This window comes from Wyeomyia smithii, chromosome 3 (assembly GCF_029784165.1).
Source record: "Wyeomyia smithii strain HCP4-BCI-WySm-NY-G18 chromosome 3, ASM2978416v1, whole genome shotgun sequence".
Classification (NCBI taxonomy): Eukaryota; Metazoa; Arthropoda; class Insecta; order Diptera; family Culicidae; genus Wyeomyia; species Wyeomyia smithii.
The window spans coordinates 79,927,348-79,945,955 of record NC_073696.1 but is presented as its reverse complement, the minus strand read 5'-3'; the positions used below and the strand labels follow the sequence as shown (position 1 = coordinate 79,945,955).

General features: G+C 38.1%; 1 protein-coding gene across 3 annotated transcripts in view; it reads right to left on the bottom strand.

Moving 5' to 3' along the window:
• Positions 1–6,559: 6,559 nt before the first annotated feature.
• Positions 6,560–18,608, bottom strand: part of LOC129727354 (solute carrier organic anion transporter family member 5A1) — a 142,476-nt gene continuing 130,427 nt past the window's right edge. For all 3 annotated transcript variants that reach the window (XM_055685115.1, XM_055685117.1, XM_055685116.1), the window contains exons 11-15: positions 14,316–14,538; positions 14,059–14,247; positions 13,826–13,974; positions 13,619–13,766; positions 6,560–13,556 (exon numbers count right to left, since the gene is read on the bottom strand). In XM_055685115.1, coding sequence (XP_055541090.1) covers positions 12,473–13,556; positions 13,619–13,766; positions 13,826–13,974; positions 14,059–14,247; positions 14,316–14,538 — 1,793 coding nt within the window. In that variant the 3' untranslated portion in view covers positions 6,560–12,472. The remainder of the gene's footprint in view (positions 13,557–13,618; positions 13,767–13,825; positions 13,975–14,058; positions 14,248–14,315; positions 14,539–18,608) is intronic.

Here is an 18,608-nt window from a genome sequence, read left to right as displayed (position 1 = left end):
TCGATAAATCGCGCAAGCTGGAGCTCGTACCAGATCCAGTACATGTTTTTAAGAACATGGTACATGGGTGGATCAACAATGTCTTCTTAGTTCTTCCCGCGTGGTACGTTGAGTGCAAAAAGCTTTCTACGAACATAGTTCATCGCAATCACCTCCAAAAGTTAGTAGCGTCGGAGAAAGGCAATCAACTGAAGATGTGTCATAAACTTACTGACAACGATGTCAATTTTGAATAAAAAATGTCCTCTATTGACAAAATGAAGGTTTGCAATGCTACAAAATACTGCAATACTACAGTGTCGTCAGCTCTTCAAGTTTTAGCGATACATTGAATGATCCAGCTTTGAACGCCACAGCAGCTTTTATAGAGGACATTGCTCTTTGGTACAACATGATGACCAATCGTAATGAGAATACTGCTCTCAGTGAGGACAATCCCAAACACTATCAATATGTCGTCGAACATCTACAGCATGTATCTCGTCTCATATATGACGTGTTGGTTGGTGAAAATAGTCGTTGGAAGCCTTGGCAGGCAGGAGTTAACATTTGCTCCTACGCAATAATCCGATTGTCCAAAGAATTGTTGAACAACGGACACAAAACGATTATCACTGGTCGATTCGATCAAAATTGCCTAGAAAGCCTTTTCTCCCTGGTTCGGTATTAACAGAAACGACCAACTTCGCTTCAGTTTTCTCAGCACCTGAAAACAATAGCTTTGTCTCAATACATGGCACCGGTTTTATCTTCATCATATGAATTTGATGATCAACAACATCTAATTGGATTGACCGATATCATTAGTAAACGCAAAAACATTAAAAAAGGAAATAACCCCGACAACTCTTTACTACAATTGGGAGCAATTTGTGAGTCCTACAGACTTCATTGAGCTGGATTATGAAACATTAATTTTTGAAGCATCCAATTACTTCGACAAATCGGAACAACAGGCATTATACCATATATCAGGATATATACTGGGTAAAATTCGCAGGAATACATTGGCATGCAAGTCATGTTTCGACAAATTGCTCATTTCTAAGAAGATTCCCGAGCAACACTCTATATTCTCTCGCATACGGGCCAGGACAGCTGGTAATGCAACTTATCGTTTCGTATCTGAAGAATTATTTGCTTTTTTTAACGGAATGGAAGTTATGTATCGAAACGTGAAATTAAGCTTTCCTCCACAAACAAACAATTTACCCTGGTTTAATTGCTGGTAATGCAACTTATCGTTTCGTATCTGAAGAATTATTTGCTTTTTTTTAACGGAATGGAAGTTTTGTATCGAAACGTGAAAGCAAGCTTTCCTCCACAAACAAACAATTTACCCTTGATTTTGAAACAGGAATTAAGTGTTTTACCTAATATTTTTCATTGTATTCTTTTTAAAAATCTAATCATCAAGAAATTTGTTTTGTTCCGATTAAAGTCCGGAGAAGGGGGTAAAACAAGAAAAAAGAAGTTTGACAGTAGAAGTATGATGATTTAAATATAGATGAAATTTTGTTGTACTGTTTTATATGTTGTTTGTAATCTAGTTTTTATTGTTTTTTTTTTTTTGTTAATTAAAAACATCAAAGAAATTAATTTTTCTGGTTGCACTGGATTTTGCGTAAGGCAGACGAAAATAATGTTCAACTGGGGATATGTTTCATAGCGAAGAAGAAGAGAAAGAAGCCACTTGGCCACTCTTCTCTTAGGGAAAACCCAACGTAAACAATCACGTCATAGATTGCAATTGGTATTCTTCGATTGCCAGGTGTGAGTCAATGTTAGAATGAAAAAAAAAGATGCAATTCATGACGTATGGCAATTCAATTGCTTCATGTTATGAAATATGAAACAATTTATGATTCTACATAACAAATCGCAATGCGCAATTTAAAACAGAGAGAACCCATTCTTCTGGAGCTAATTGTTGTTGTATACGACTCATAAGTTTAATAATAAATCAATTTTCAATCTATATAGTTTTAACTAAAGACACATAAATTAAAGTTACGCGTATGTACAATAATTTATATTTTAGGAAGCGTCAGAAATTATCGGGTCAGGAATCCAAAATCAATAGCCTAAATTATAAAGTATTGATATTTGTGATAAAAAAAACATTTCGTTCAAATATGCTGTCGTTTATTGTGGATTTATAATGAACGGACCCAAGTAGGAGTCATTATCTTCTACTTTTAACGTGGTACAGTATGGAATAATCAGTTTTCTTTAAAGTTGTTGCAAAACAGTGTTTCACGCGACCCTCAAAACTGTGGATTGCCCAAAATTCTTTTAGCACCAAGTCATTGCCAATTTCTTACCCTATAAATACTGAACTGACATGCAAAATACGATAGTTTCGAAATATTTTCAAGATTGCAAGTGAGTATTAAGTATTGAAATGAAATTAACACTGTTTTACTAATCGTTTAAGTGACCTCGCTACTTGCTAGTTATCGCTTATTCTCGTCCTGTAAAATATTAATTAATCAGAATATCTAATAATGTAATTTTTCACAATTGAGTTGCTTAGCTATATCAGTTTTTTTATGTCATCTAAAAGAGCTTCATTTTCTAAGCAAAATGTGTTTTTTAAAAACTTTCTATCGCTGTCTTTCAATTTTTTAATCACGAATTAAAACTGCTCGATATCTGCTCGAAATCGCTACAATGACAGTTCGCCCATCCAGCTTTCCACGAGCGGTAATGGCGGACTGTGCACGCAGCCCATTTTTGACGTTTTCTGTAGGTCAAGGAATTTTCAATCGCAGTAACGGAGTGGAAAGTACAACAACGTTGCAACGTAGCATAGTAACTTCAACAAACAATGGGTGTTTTGTTATTTCAATTTTGTCGTGCGCATGCGCGGATCCAAATAAACAAAACTGTTTATTAAAGTTGCTATGCTACGTCGCAAAATTTTTATGTTTTTCACATTGTTACTGCGATTGAAAATTACTCGACCCACAGAAAACGTCAAAATGGGCTGCGAACACTTTCCGCCATTACCGCTCGTGAAAAGCTGGATATACCAGCTGTCATTGTAGCGATTTTGGAGCGATTTTTATTTTTCTTTTGAAAATCGAAAGACAATGATAATAAATTTTAATTTAAATCACGTTTTTCTCAGAAAATTACACTCTTTTAGCTGATATATAAAAATCCGAAATTCGTGAAAAGCTAAACAACCCACTTTAAAAATACAGGGTGTTCAATAAGTTCGAATACAACTTTTCATCGGTTCGCACCATGTGCATTCTGTATACTGGTATGGGCTTTAGCCTAAGGAGTACGCGACGTTGTTGTAAAGTTGTTTGCGAGAAATGAGCGATCCGGCGACATATTCCGGCAGTTAAAATCCGACAGGTAAGTTTTATCTATACCACCATCCGCTGGTACCGGGGGACGGACATGGCCAAGGACAGTGCGAGATCAGAGCGGCTGCGTTCTGCGAGGACACCAGCAACCATCGAAATGGTGAGTGAGCGGTTTCGACGAAAAATTAACTGCTCGATCTGGACTGTTCACTCCAACAGAACGGTTAACCTGAGATGAAAGCTGTATAAGACACGCAAGGTTCACGGGGTAACGGAGACTACAACGAAGAAAAGGCTGGACGGAGCGGCTCAAAACGGCGTCTGTACTCCAGGTTAGAGGCGGCCGATTGCCGTCTTCTTGCCAACGTAGGACTCTAAACAGTATTACCTCCGGCGAGACAGGGGGTTGGTGTGCAGACCTTACAAGCCGCCACCGTAAAACACACACAACTAATGAACGATGAACAAAGAAGTTCAGACCGAAACAATTGGCATAGACCCAAGCGACGGAAATGGATTAACGGTTAGAAACTCGGTACGTGGAACTGCCAATCTCTCGATTACCAAGGGAGCACACGAGTGCTCTCCGAAGTACTGAAATCCCGTAGGTTCGATGTCGTAGTACTGCATGAGGTGTGCTGAAAGCGCTCAATAGTATCACGTTCCGGGATGGACATGCCATCTACCAGAGCTGCGGCAACACACATTAGCTGGGGACAGCTTCTATAGTGATGGGTGAGATACGGAAACGAGTGATTGGGTGGTGGCAAATCAACCCTTGAATGTGCAGATTGAGAATTAAGGGTCGGTTCTTCAACATCAGCATCATAATCAGCGCGCACCAGCTGACCAACGAAATGGGCCTAACATATCAATTTTGCCGCTTTCAAGAATAAGACCGTGCGTTGTACCGGCTTCCAGCACCAGGAGGTCACCAAATCAGACAGAAAAACTATTGACCACGTTCTGATTGATTGTCGGCACTTCTCAGACATCATCGAAGTCGATAGGAGCACTAACATCGACTCGGATCACTACACACTTAACTGAATAATGATTTCTCGGTAAAGCGAAATACGGAACTACTTGAACGCTTTTTAGTTTACCGTTGTTCCGTAAAAAAATACTGAGAAATCGGAAATCGAACGTGTTTACCGGAATACCGTAAATTTGTTTACCGAAAAAATCCGGTAAACAGAGAATTTCCGAGTCCAGTAAACTAAAATACCGAAACTCGGAACCCTGACATCATTTAACCGAGATTTCGTCGAACAAAAAAGCTTTTACCGAGATGCTGAAATACAGAACTGTCAAAATAACGAGTGCTTCACTAACAGTTTTGCTCGTGTTTCGGTGTAGAAGTGAAACGAGCAGGTTTTGCGGCTTATTATTAAAAAAAAAAAAAATTTGCAATATACATACTAACTTAAAAACTGAGCGAGTACACTTTTTTCTCAGATCTTGTTTTTTTTGCTGCGAAGAATATTTGAAGACAAAGGATTAATTCAATTCTTTCTTCATTCAATTTTGTAGGTTATCGAATCGCTTCGCATGAAGTTGTAGAGTGATAGATGTTACTTTATTTCCTGGAAGCGATACAACTGCCCCGTTTTTACTAATATGTACTCTGTTTAGTTGAATCAGTTAACTTAATAAATAATATTTTTTTTGTATATTTAATCGGTTTTGATCATATTCTGGATTTATCTGAATAATCGCAAAATACGTACTTCATTAAATTTTACCGAAGTTCTCGTAATTGTTTGACAGTTGAGTTTTCCGAGCTCAGTAATTATTTATTGAGTATCTCGGTAAAACATTACCGAGAATCTCGTTAATGTTTGACAGGTTTTCAATTTTTGGTTTTACAGAATCTCGGTATTTTGATGTATTACCGAGACTTTTACCGAGATCTCCTAGCTGTTGAATTCTCGGTAATGTATTTGACCGCACTCGGTGGTAAAATCTAAGTGTGTATAGGGTGAGATGAATCGAGCAAAAAAAAATAATAACAAAAAAATAATAACAGGCCGGCACACTGATCCACAATTCGAATATCGTCCAAGCGTGGTGTCTGGAATTTGACTAATTTTCTTGATAGCGCTTTGTGACTTCCCAGCTCCCCGGATCATTTTTCCCTAGGCTTTCATGCATGTTCTTCATGCAGCCCAGTCGAATGAACATATAGTGAGCACTAAGGACCAATTTAAGAAGTTAATTTTCGAGATCTGGGACGAGATGCCAATGGACTGTATTTTTTTAGACACGTTTCAAGCTCGAGAGGTTTACGCTCCCAGGTAATATGTCGTAAAGATTTTCAAACATCATTTCATCAACAAGAATTGTCTGAGAAAAGATAAACTTTTATTTTCATTTTTTAACACATTTTTAATGTGTATTCGAGCTTATTGCGGGTAGTCAAATTCGCAGTATTTATCACAACGGTGTCTCGAATAGGAACAAAGTGGAAGTTTTTTTCCTTGAATGATGTACATCTGGGAATTAATTTTATGTTTGCGAATATTTTTTTGATTATTCAAAAATACTATAAATCGCATGCTGTGTAAGAGTTGAAAATATATTATTTTCCACTAGGCTTTGTTGCAACGATCGGTCAATTTGTCAGAATCCAAATCGTTCGATACAAAACCTGTTTTGTATTGAAAATGGAAGAGGTTTTTGAGATAGGGAATGCACATTGCTGTGAATGATGTAGAAATTAATGATGATGGAGTAAATTTTCTAAGAGCCAAATTTTCTAAAAGCCAAAGAAACCAATAGATCAAAGTAAGAAGGATAAAGGAGTGAGCAAAGTAAAGTCTTGGTGCTACATTCCGATTCGGAACTTGACCTTCTGTTTACTATACACAGACTTCGCAGCCAACCGTTAAGTGTACAGGACAATTGCGGGGCTAGCGCTACGATCCTATTGACACTAACAGTCTCTCCCGAGTCAGGACTCAAACCTACGACGACTGGCTTGTTAGGCCAGCATCGTACCTCGAGACCAGCTGGGGAGGCTAAAGGAGATAAAGGAGTGATATTGTTTACAATAAAATGCTGAGATTATTTGCATTTCAATTTGTAACGGTTGGAAGAAAACAAATTGGATTCTTTTTTTCCCCCTACTTTTGGCGCAGACCATTAGTGATCCATACAGCCAAAAATTGGATTCTTCTGCATGAATGTGTTAAACAAAAAGACCTGAAAGACTATTGATATTACATTTTACTGCATTTCTTCAATTGGTTTTCGTTTCGTTCCAAAAATGGAAAACATTGCTACGTTTGGTGATCGTAATTTTCATATAAATGTATTCATAGTTTTATTTAGTTTATTCCTAGTAGTTACGCACCATTTCCTAACTGCATTCCGTTCCTGTCACAATCATAACTTTTTTTCTTGTTCTATTGTTGGATTATTGTGATTTCATATACGCGTTGATATTCTTAAAGTCAGTACACAGCATGAAAACAGCTCATAGTCTAATTGACAGCGATTTTTACTTGTATTGAGATTGTGTGTATGCCTGTGTGTATTCTGTTGTGTGTGTGAACAACTTAACATACAGTTTGTACACCCATCAGTTTGAACAGCAACAGTTGTGATGTCCCAGATAGAAGAGAAAATATAGTGCTTATCGGTACGTGGTTTTGGAAACATTGCTTTTCTGGTAAATTCAAATTGTACCTTTTGCTTTCTTAGTTTTGTGTTTGATAAAAATAGGTCTTTATGTGTTTTAAAGTTAGTTGCATAAATTTCCATCTTTGTTTACTGTTTACTTTGTAACACGATATGTTTACTTTTCCGTTGCGCTTTCTCATAATGCTTCGTAGACGTGCCCCGTTGATTTGTTTCGTTTCTAAAATATTGTAATTGTTTTAAAGTACAGCGATGCCAAATTAGTACATTGTATATTAACGTGAGAAAATCTAAATTTTGCTGGAAGTGCGACAAATTCTACGTTTTTTTATAATAAACATAAACTAACTCGTTTTGCTATGATTGAATGTTATTGTTGGAAACCTAAGATCATATTTTCATTATTTATCGAATCACTACTTACAACACACATACACCGACAAGAGTGTAGAGGAGTGCACGAAGGAACATGTCCAACAAACTATTTACTAAGTTCATGTAAAAACGTCACCAATCTTCTATTGGTGTTTCGCAACGCCAGTCTACGTTTACGTTTGCACTAAAAACTGAAGGGAAAAAACTTTTTTTTGTCTACACATGGCTAGAATTCTCACTCAGTAACACGCTTAGAACCTACGCCTACTGCTCAGTTGACTACAGGGTTAAGATTTGAGGAAAAGGAATCATCTGCAACACAACAACACGGCACAATCTCCAGCATCCAATCCCAGCACTACATACTTTGCTATAAATCAGTAACAACCTTGAAAATACATTTTAGGCGGTTTTCATTCATATCTTCGTTTTACATTTTTTACCTAGAGTAATTTCACAGCTCCTAGTTTACGCCCGATTTTTCACTCGAGCACACCCATTCACTCGTTAGTGCTCATCTCAACTTTACAGTGAATTCCGCGCCTAAATCAAACCTACATACAAGCTATACGCATATGCTTTCACCATCGTGTGCACGACAAAAGTCCTCGTGTGACTTCGTTTTTAGCGGCATTCCCATCATTGCATTAGCATGGAAAATATCACTGCTCAAGTCCAGTACACAAACTACAGTGATAGAAAAGTACATACTTTTGAACCACTCATAAACACGTTACTCATTAAAAGAACGCTTCTATTGTACGTTTCGATTGGACTCTAATGATGAAATTCTTCTCCTCACAGTCTACTCACTCAGCAGAGCGATTCTCATTAATGACTGTGAGTATCGCTCCAATGAGTGAAATTAAAATGGACTATCTGATCTCAATCGGATAGAAGCTGAAGGATAAGAATAACTCAGAATAACGAACGTAATTCGTTCAAACGGCTTTTCTAATCGAAATGTACAATTAAGGTGTGTGAAAATTTAGCAAACATTAAAACTTTGTTTTCTATTCTGGTTTTGCGTGATTATGGAGCTGGGGTTTTGGAAAGCAGAGGGAAAAATACGCCAGGGTAAGCTAAAAGTTTGTCTCGCAAACATCCGCGTTTAAAGTTCTAAATTTAACGTTCACGTGTTTCTCTCTTGCATCATAAAAGGTATAACAATTTTTTTGTTGCATTTCTGTCGTTTGCTTTAATAGGTAAATGTATAAAAATATTGTATTCTTTATTTAATGCTTAAATCCTGCTGTTTCCATTGTTCAATTATTCTTATAATCCTCTTGCTGCAAGCTACAAGTACTTGCGCATCATAATAAGTTAGGCTTTAGTATTCGTCTACAATTGATTTATAACTATTTGCTCGCACTGCATACTGACAGTATGCTAAACTGTAATGTATTATAAAATTTAATGCTTGCACTAAAAGTTAATATTATCTTTTCATTCATAGGAATATTTGGAAGGTTGTATTTAACTTCAATTCTTTTACGTTTTGTTCTTGTAAGTTTCGTCTTGCTCTCTATATTGCATTAGGTATTAATTTGTTACTTTGCTAGCTCCCTTGCTTTTGCTCCGGTCGTGATGATACTGTTATGCTTCTATTTGTGTATCTAACAGAGTATTTGTAATTTCTACCAAAAAAAAAATCGGTTATCTATGGCTGTGGAAGTCTGGAACGGATTCGGGGTTTGCTGAATCACTTAAGGCGGTTGTTCGACCGAAGTTGAGTAAACTCATTTGAAAGAGACAGTCGATGTGGGTATCTTTGAAGTAACCAGGGTTGGCAGCCCTACCCCAGTTCACAAATGATAGCAGTACTTTACGCAAGTACAACAACACCATCTAATGCTATTTATTCATATGTCAAATTGTGAAAAATCATGAATGTTGTTGTCGTGCTAACAGCCGTCGATATAAAATTATCGTTGAGGGAAAACTTCGTGCTCGAATTCGGCCCAAATTTTGCAAGATAATTTTCTGGAAAATCATTCAATTTACGTGTGTGAAACCATGATGCACCGCTGAGGCATGCATGTAGTAGCAATTCAAGCGCTATTTATTAGTTTGAAGTTGCGAATTTTACGTTCAAAATCGTCAAATTAAAAGAAATCTAACCTCAAAATTGTATGGAACACAGCCACCATCCAGGTTCCTCTTAATTTTACGGCGATGGGTCATAACCGTAACGTTACTTTTGCTGTGGTTACTCATTACCATGATGTGTATAATGGAACGTCAAAAAGCACGAACAGCCATATTTGAAAAAAAGGTAGATTCTAAGTTTGTTTATAAGCAACCATTGCATATAAATGACCGCAGCTTGCAACACATTATTAAATTATGTTTATTTTAACACTGTATGGTTTGCTGTTAATATTTATGTTTTCAAGAAGCAAGAAGTTAATATTTAGGTTTTTAAGAAGCTTAAAACCAAAGACGAGATAACAATGTACACAACTGTCAGATCTTCTCATATACCTTGCGAACTTCCTGTAATGTGGCGCCCCGAACGACTTCCAGAAACATCAATGGTCAGTGTGTGTGTGTGTGTAATATGCATAAACTATCGAATACGAGCTTGACAATAACAACTACAGAAATGTTTTGTCAAACTTGCCAAACTACAGTTAATGTTTCTTGGGCGCGTTGAGGGCGTTTCGACCTTGTTTCCAGTCACATGCTGGGAGCTGTGTGTCTAGTTATTGCTCGTCTCAGTTAACACACACAAAATTGAGATTTTCATTTACGTAGTTGGAAAGGATACATAAGCAAACACGAAAAAGTTTCTTGCTGTCGTTCAGCGAAAAACAAAGACTTTCGCGCCTACTTTTTGATCAATTCGTTTCTTCATGTTCTGGCTAATAATTACACTGTGAACAGAATCTACCCGGACAAAAATAAAAACAACTTCTTTTCAGGACTAATCGAAAACACCGTAACAAGAAGACTGGCAACTCTGGATCGATCCTATATAAATAACAAGCGACAAATCAAACAGCGCACTTCAATTATTAAAGATGAAAGGTCGTCATGAAAGTGGGGATGATGGCATCGCTACGAAGACGTTATATGCGTGTGTGATGATCCTGCCTGTGCGTTTGGTTTCCATTTGTATCGCCAGCACACACACTATTAGGCGATTTAAGGTAGAGTTACTAGCCTTATTGATATGATGTTTTTGGTTGACTCCTTGCTTGCATTTTCTTCTAGTGAATTTGTGTTGTCATGATTAGTACAATTACTTACATAAATTTGGCTCAATGCAAGCAATCATTAATTTTTTAATAATGACAGAGGTAAATGAATTTTTATTAGCCAAAAAAGCGAGAAATTTTGATCATATTTTCTTGCCGCGAAACGGAAATGCTTAGCTAATACAGCGGACAATAAAAATAGGCAAGAAGAGTTCTAGATGACACATGAACACAACGTTATTCACATTTAGGTTTAAATAATTCGAAGATTTTCTACTGGTTTTACGCATACAAGCAGAAATGAAAGTAATTTCCGTACGTGAAGGTAAATGCGATCCACAGATATATTTTTTGGCTAGAAAAATAAATCAATTTTCACTTCGTCATTCAATCGCTCATTAAGTCGTTCAATGACATTAAAATTAAACCACATGAACCCGCTAAACATAAAGAGTAAATTAAGGTCAAGGATTTTTTTGCTAAAAAATCCGAATATTACAGGGTGTTCAATAAGTTCGAATACAACCTTTCATCGTTGTGTAGGTGCGCTCCATGTAAAACTGTTGTCTTGCGAAAACCGCACAATCGCCAAAATAATCAGCTGTGAATGCCGACGTTGGCCAGAGCGCGGCGTTGAAGATGGTTTCCAGGCGGGGAAGCTCACATTAGGGATTATCGAGAAAAAGCGTTAAAATCAACGCCACGTGCCAGTGTCCTGAAGAAGGTTGTGGTCCCGGCCCTCTGGGACCTCTACGGGAAGTTTCTGCAATAGGACGGTGCACCGATCCACACGGCGAATATCGTCCAAATGTGGCGTCGGGAGAAATTTACTGTTTCTTGTTCTTGATAAGACTTTGTGACCTCCCAGCCCCTCGGACCTCAATCCCCTGGACTTTTAGGTATAGTCGTACACACTGGCCTATCAAAACGATAATAAAGTAAGCACTATGGACCAGTTCAAAAAGCTTATTGCCAAGGTCTGGGGCGAGATCCCGATAGACCAGTTGTAAGCCGCGTTCGATTTTTTTGAAAAACATTTCAAGCTCGTCATACAGCACAAAAAAGGTGTGCTTCCAGCTAATACGCCGTAAAGGTTCTCGATAGTCACTGCTTCAATGAAAATTGATTCAGAATATCTTGCATTTTTATTTTTTTAACACACTTTAAAAGTGTATTCAAACGATTCGCGCACCCTGTAAAAGCGGTTACAGTTCATGTGATGCACGGAATCATACTTCAAATAAAGTAAAATTGATCGAACTGTCAGATTAGCATGCAGAAATGTCAACTTCTCGCTAGCTGATGCATTTTTCACAAGTGTAAGCATGCCTGGAATGAGTAAATTCAAGTGCAAAAGATGCACTATGTTTTAAAGGATGTCTTTAATTCGGCATGACAGATTTCATTAACGTTGTCAACCTAAGTCATAGTGAAATTAAAAGTCAAAAAATATACTATCTGAAATGCGAGCTACAGCATTATCTGAAAGTCAAATGGAAGAATGTTCTCAAAAATCAACCAATAATCACCCCTCCTCGATCAAACAAAACCTTCCATTCCAGTTTTCGCTTAAAATATTGAAAACGGACCTCTAAATCTAACGTAACAAATGCAGTCTCGGGTTTTACAAAACACTAATTACGGTATGCGTGATTCTAAACCTATTTTCTCCACTCAGCGCGGCACAAACTTCCTACATTGCTGAAACCATTACGAAGCATGTGCTGCTGCTTGAGTGAACCGGCTGACAGATGAAGGGGAGGTAAAGGGTTAGTTACAGCAAATCGTTGATCATCGCTCTGTTAATAACTTTTAAAAATAGGGAACGACTCGTTAAAGCATGGTATGGAAAACAGTCTTCGCAAGGAAACGCGGAAAGTGTATGGCAACCTTTAAAGATCGACCGGACCAAACGCACACAATTGCCACCTCTGGCTAAACATCAGTCGACGTTGAACCACTTTCAGTGTTGGCGGAAGAGCTGGTACCACCGTGAGATTCTAGGAGATTCGGTGACTTTTCTAGCAGTAGTTGAAGAGATTCCGCTTGACCGCTACCACCAACTGCCGGAAGGCATCCAGCAGCCACTGGGTGTCCGTGATGCAAGTGAGGATGGTGATGGAGCTGATGGCCGTCACCGTTAGACATTTTTCTTACACCAGCACCAACGCTAGTTCCCGCCACTTCACACGGCTGATAGCCACTATATTTCAGATCTTTTGAGTTTGCTCGTCTGTGTCGCAAGATGCTGTTAGAATCCTCGAGCAGTGCTTTGATACCACCAAGAACTCCATTACTTTCACCCGTGTTTTGCACATTGAGGAGCCTCAAATCTTTCGAGTTGTTTCTCGAGTGTCCATAGGCTGCATGAGACGATCCTTTCGCATACTTGGATTCCAGCTCCTCGTTAAGATCGTTCATGTCTTTACTGTTTCCACAATTGTTTAGTTTGTTGATGTTCTTCAACAGATTGACGTCATGTGAGAATGAACTTTTGCGAGAAGTGTTTGCGCCGCCATTGTTCGCCAGGAACTTGTTGGCAATATCTTTATCCAATCGAATGATAACATTGTTTGGCAGAAAAGAGAACTCCTGCCCGTAGGAGTAGTTTCTCGTGTGTCGTTTCTTTTTCGAGCCCCCACATTGTCCACTGTTACTTCCACTGCAACTGTTACTGTAGTTCAGCTTGTTATGACCATCCACGTTATTACTTTTCAGGTGATTCAAGATGTACTTGATATTTGACGGTGCAGACGGATCGGCGTTGCTATTGTGGGAACTGATCCATCGACTCGTTTGGTTATTGTGCTCTTTATGTTGCTGACGACAACAATGGTCCTGGTCTAAATCACGGGAATTGTTTCGGGTGTGATGACGCATGAAGCGCTTCAGTTTCCAATCATGGAAATCCGTCTCCCTATTGGTGGCCGAGTTAGAACGCTGGATTTTGATATCACAGGAATTACTGCGAACATGTTTACGTGGTCGGCTATAGTGCTGGGCCGGTGCGTCATCGTACCTGAAAGTGAATCGTGTTAAAATTATACGAACAACATTCAAAACTTCTCTTTCAATAGTCACCTGTACTCCAACTGAATCGACTTGGAATCATTTCGCAAATGTCGACTAGCTATCAAAATGCGTTTAGTGTTATTGTCCCCGATTGAGTCGCCCGAAGTGCATTCTCCATTAAAAGGAGCTTGGTCTATATTGGTTTTCTCTTCGAACACTGAAAATAAACGAATATTATTAATGTTACGAAAATGTATACCATAACCAAAGTCGTACATTTATCCAAACTTATGATAGATCCCACCAACTCATTTGCCGATAGAGGATTCAATTTGTCCAGATTTTTTCTCCGACGCACCAACCACCAGTCGGTGATGAAAATGAAAAGAGCAATAATTTTGATGCTTGCACAAAGGCCCACATATCTGTAAACATGATAAAGCAAAATAAATTACACAATTTTCGAAGGCTACTGAATAGATCTCAGCTGCCATGGAACTGACACGTACTTATAACGGAATTTCTCGATATCATAAATCAAACAACGGCCACCCTTCTCGCCGCAGGTGGATTTCCACAGCAGACAGGAAGAATCGATGAGATTCCCAAACACGATCGGTGCCGGAATGTAACCGAACAGCCGGAAAATCACAAACTGCATACCGAGGGCGAACGAACGCTCCTCCTCAGAAACGGACCTACGAAAAGTAATCAAGGAAAAACCATCAATACTGCAATACTTATGTTGGACTTTTCGCGCAATCACCTTAAAACTATCATCAGAAGAGGCATCTGCGTGGAAGCGACAACGAATGTCATGAAGAACAACAGTATCAGGAAGGGATAGATGGTCCGGCACGGTTTGTTGCACACACCAGCCGTGGCCACAGGAACGACGGTTACTTCGGCAAAGTTTTCGTGTGCATTGAGTGCCTGCGCTTGGGCCCCCTCGGCACCGGTGTACACCCGGGTTACATTGGTTTGGACGCCTGTAATTGAAAATATTGTGAAACATAAGTGTTTATTTACAGTTTATTTTGTAATGCATCTCATCGAAGTAAAGTAATTTAGAATGTGTTCGTAGTTGATTCATAATTAGCAAAAGAGTGATTTTTCATTGGAAACTATGTTGTGAAAATTACAATCGAGAATTAAAATTTATAGGGATACCATCCGTCCTGATTGATCAGGACATGTCCTGATTTTGAGATCCGTTTAAAGCGTCCTGATTTATTTTTCATATTTTACCATTTCTCCTGATTTTTCTGAATGATGCCGGATGTTCAGAAATGTTGTAGATTGTTCAGTACTTTTACTTTGACTCCGGAACGAAACGGACTCATTTGAACGATTTCTTTTCTTTGGTTGAATTTTGTCGAGAGAAATTGTCTAGTTCTTGCAACCCTCAACTATCTGATTTTGGGTCCCAGGGGGGATTTACTGCTGTCAAAATTCATATATGTGTGCGTTATCGCAGATCAACTCTGGTCCATGAAGTTTGTTGGTCCATGACGTTTAAAAGATTTCCTGTGTGGCCCGGAAACTTCATGGTTTTTAGCTAATTGCAGGCTGCTGCCACCAAATTTCACTACGTAACGCAGTATTAATATAAGTTTTCCGCGATTTCTAGAGTTTTGTTAAAAAAGAACGTTACAATTCTACTAAATTTTACTTCAATCAAAACGACACAAATCAAAACAACCGGACGCCTTGTTGCCAAATATGCTGGTCACGGTTACACGATATTTGACAGAGAGATTCCCCCTGTTGGGTCCTAAAGCTATCCAGCTTTTTTCGCACCAATGCGTGTTAGTAATATGCGAACTTCTCTGCTTTCATCAGTTCTGAAATTTCTGAGGAATTGGCAACACAAATGTTGCCAGATTTATTTCTCTTTTGATAAAATACGTGAAGACTTCAAATTCACATGAGCAGGGTTGTCAAAAGGGTGGATGATTTGATACGAATTTTGCATTTTAGTCGTCTTCCTTCGATTTTTAAATGAAGAATAAAAACTGCTCGAAATGTCTTAAATGACGTTTCGCACACGTATATGGGAGAATTGTCATTCGGTCTTGCAGTTAAAAAGCGTTGCAGTTAAAAGTTTTGCAGTTATCGAACGGCGACTGTATTTACTAATGCCTAATGAATCAAAGTTGCAAAATTGTATCGTCCGAGAAATACTTTAAATAAATAAATGAGTGGCGTATTTTGAAGTGTAAATCTCAAATTACGTGTTTTATCTATTGATACCTAAAAAAGAAAACACCTCATCACACCAAATTTGTACCGGAAAAAGTTGTCCTGATTTTCAACCCCGACCAAATGGTAACCCTAAAAATTTACCGCCTGCATTTGCAACTACTGTTAGGGTGAAACGGGATTGTGGTCTTTTCCTATACAATTTTGAGGTTAGAGTTCTTTTTACTTTTGTAGTTTGAGCGTAAAAAATCGGCTTCCACTAAATAAACAGCACTCAAATTGCTACTTCAGGCATGCAGCAGTTGTGAGAACAATTAATCAAAGTTTCATGTACGTAGTCTTCATAAATCAAGAAAAACTTAGATTGCAAAATTCGAGTTGATCGCGACCACGTCCCGTTTCACCTTAAAGAGCCTGTTCGCAGGAGCCGCAACCACCTTTCTGAGGGACGTTGTTTTGGATGTTCTCCGATTAAGCTGAAATTTTCAGCGTTTGTTTTTCTATTCAAGGTAGGAAGTTTGGCAAAATTTCATTTTTTTCATTGAAGTTAAGTGAGGTAAAACGGCATTTGAAAATGATATGTCCAAAAACGTCCAAATACTAAAAAGTGCAATAACTCCTGCTAGACTTGATGGATTAGTCTTAAAATTTGTGGTATTATTCTACACTAAGAGTACTTCAAAACGCATGGTCACAATATATGGCAAGGAGGTAATACGACGAAACAAAAGAATTTTTCTTTTAAAAATTGTCAATTTTTCAAAAAAAAACCGTCAAAATCACTAAAATTACTATATTTCCTGATAGACTAAATAGATTCTGCTGAAAATATGGATAATCACTCTACCTTACCAGAACTATCTACTTTACCAGAAGATACGCCATATGGGGTAAAACGTTCACACTTCAGGCGCCGTTTGCTTTAAATGAATGGAGAAAAATGACACTTCGTGCCAATGACAATCATTTGTTTTAAGGGATCCATAATGTTTTGACACTCCTCCTTCTTTTGGAAGGGAGGGATGCCATACAAATGAAACACAAATTTCTGCACATCTCGAGAGCTAACCAACTAAATGGAACCAAATTTGGCAGGTGAATGTTTTAGTGGTAACAAATATGTTCCATAATCGACCTCAGGCAACATTTTGGATTGTAAGATGGCAACTTCCGGTTTCTGGAAATCAGCCTGAAATGGACGATTCCCATTATATCTGAGTATCTCCGGAACCAGGAAGATGCAGAGAATCTAAAAATTGATCACAGACACAATCTTGAATTTTAAGATGGTGACTTCCGGTGTCTGGCAAACAGCCGGAAATGACCAAATACCATTCAATATGAATGTTTTCGGAACCAGAATTACGCCCAGATGACAGAAATTGATTTCACAGGCAATTGTAAAGTTCAAAATGACGTCTTTCGGTTTCTGGAAAACAGCCCAAAGTGACCAAATACCACCCAATATGAGTATCTCCGGAGCCAGAATGTTGCAAGAACACCACTATGAATTGTAGAATGGCAACTTCTGATTTCTGGGAAAAAGCCAAAACTGGCCGATTTTCGTCTGACATGAGTATCTCCAGATCTAGAATGATACACAGCAGCTGAAATCTACCACACACCCCACTTTGGATTCTATGTTGGCGACTTCTGGTTCCTGGGAAACAGCCGAAAATGATCGAATAACACCCAATATGGGTGTTTCTTCAACCAGAACGACGCTCAGAGGCTAGAAATTATCTAAAATACCATTTTGAAATCCAAGATGGCGACTTCCGGTTTGTGAAAAACAGCCTAAAATAACCAAATACCATCCAATATGGGTATTTCCGGAATTGTTATGACGTACTGAAGCCACAAATCGACCTCAGACAACATTTTTAATTGTAAGATGGCGACTTCCGGTGTCTGGAAAACAGCCGAAAATGACCAATTACCACCCAATATGAGCGTTTCTTTGACCAGATTGACGCACGGAGGCCAGAAATTGTTCCCAAAAGCCATTTTAAAATCCAAGATGGCGACTTACGGTTTGTGAAAAATAGCCTAAAATGACCAAATACCATCCAATATGAGTACCTCTGGAACTAGAATGATGCAATGAGCTAACAATTGACCTCAGGCACCATTTTGAATTGCTAAATGGCAACTTTTAGGAAACAGTCAAAAATGACCGAATAATACTCAATATGAATATTTCCGTAATCGAGATGATGCATAGAAACCAAACATTGACCCTGGAAACCATTTTGAATTTAAAGACGACCACTTTAAGTTTCTGGAAAACAACCAAAATAACTAAATACCTCCCAATATGGGTATTTCTGGTGTCAGATTGATGCCAGAAAATCTTCTGAAAATTACCGAATACCACCAAATATGAATATATTCAGAATTAAGGCGATGTACAGAAGCCAAAAGTCGAGGATATTGTCATTTCGATAAACTCAATCATTTTAAACGATTTGTTATTTGACTTTGATCATATCCTATGGCCGATTCGTCGTGCATTTGCAGACTTTTAACACATCGCAAGGAATCAATAAATTTGGAACATTCAAATAGTACGATACCACATTTAAATTATGTTGAGGCCACATATATCGATCGAAGCAGGTATAGTTTTAAATAGTCTTTAAATTTCTTTTCTTTCCATGATTTTTGAGCCACATATCAAATTGTTATGAAGTTTGTTATTTGCAAGTTCGAGAGATGACTCGTTCGTATGACACTAGTTATGTTCAAATGAGTCATGTAGTCTTTGAGATAATGGACTTTAGTTGTTTTATTAACAATTTAATACATAACGGTTGCTTAAGTTCGATTATAATCAAATAAAATGGGAACGTATAGG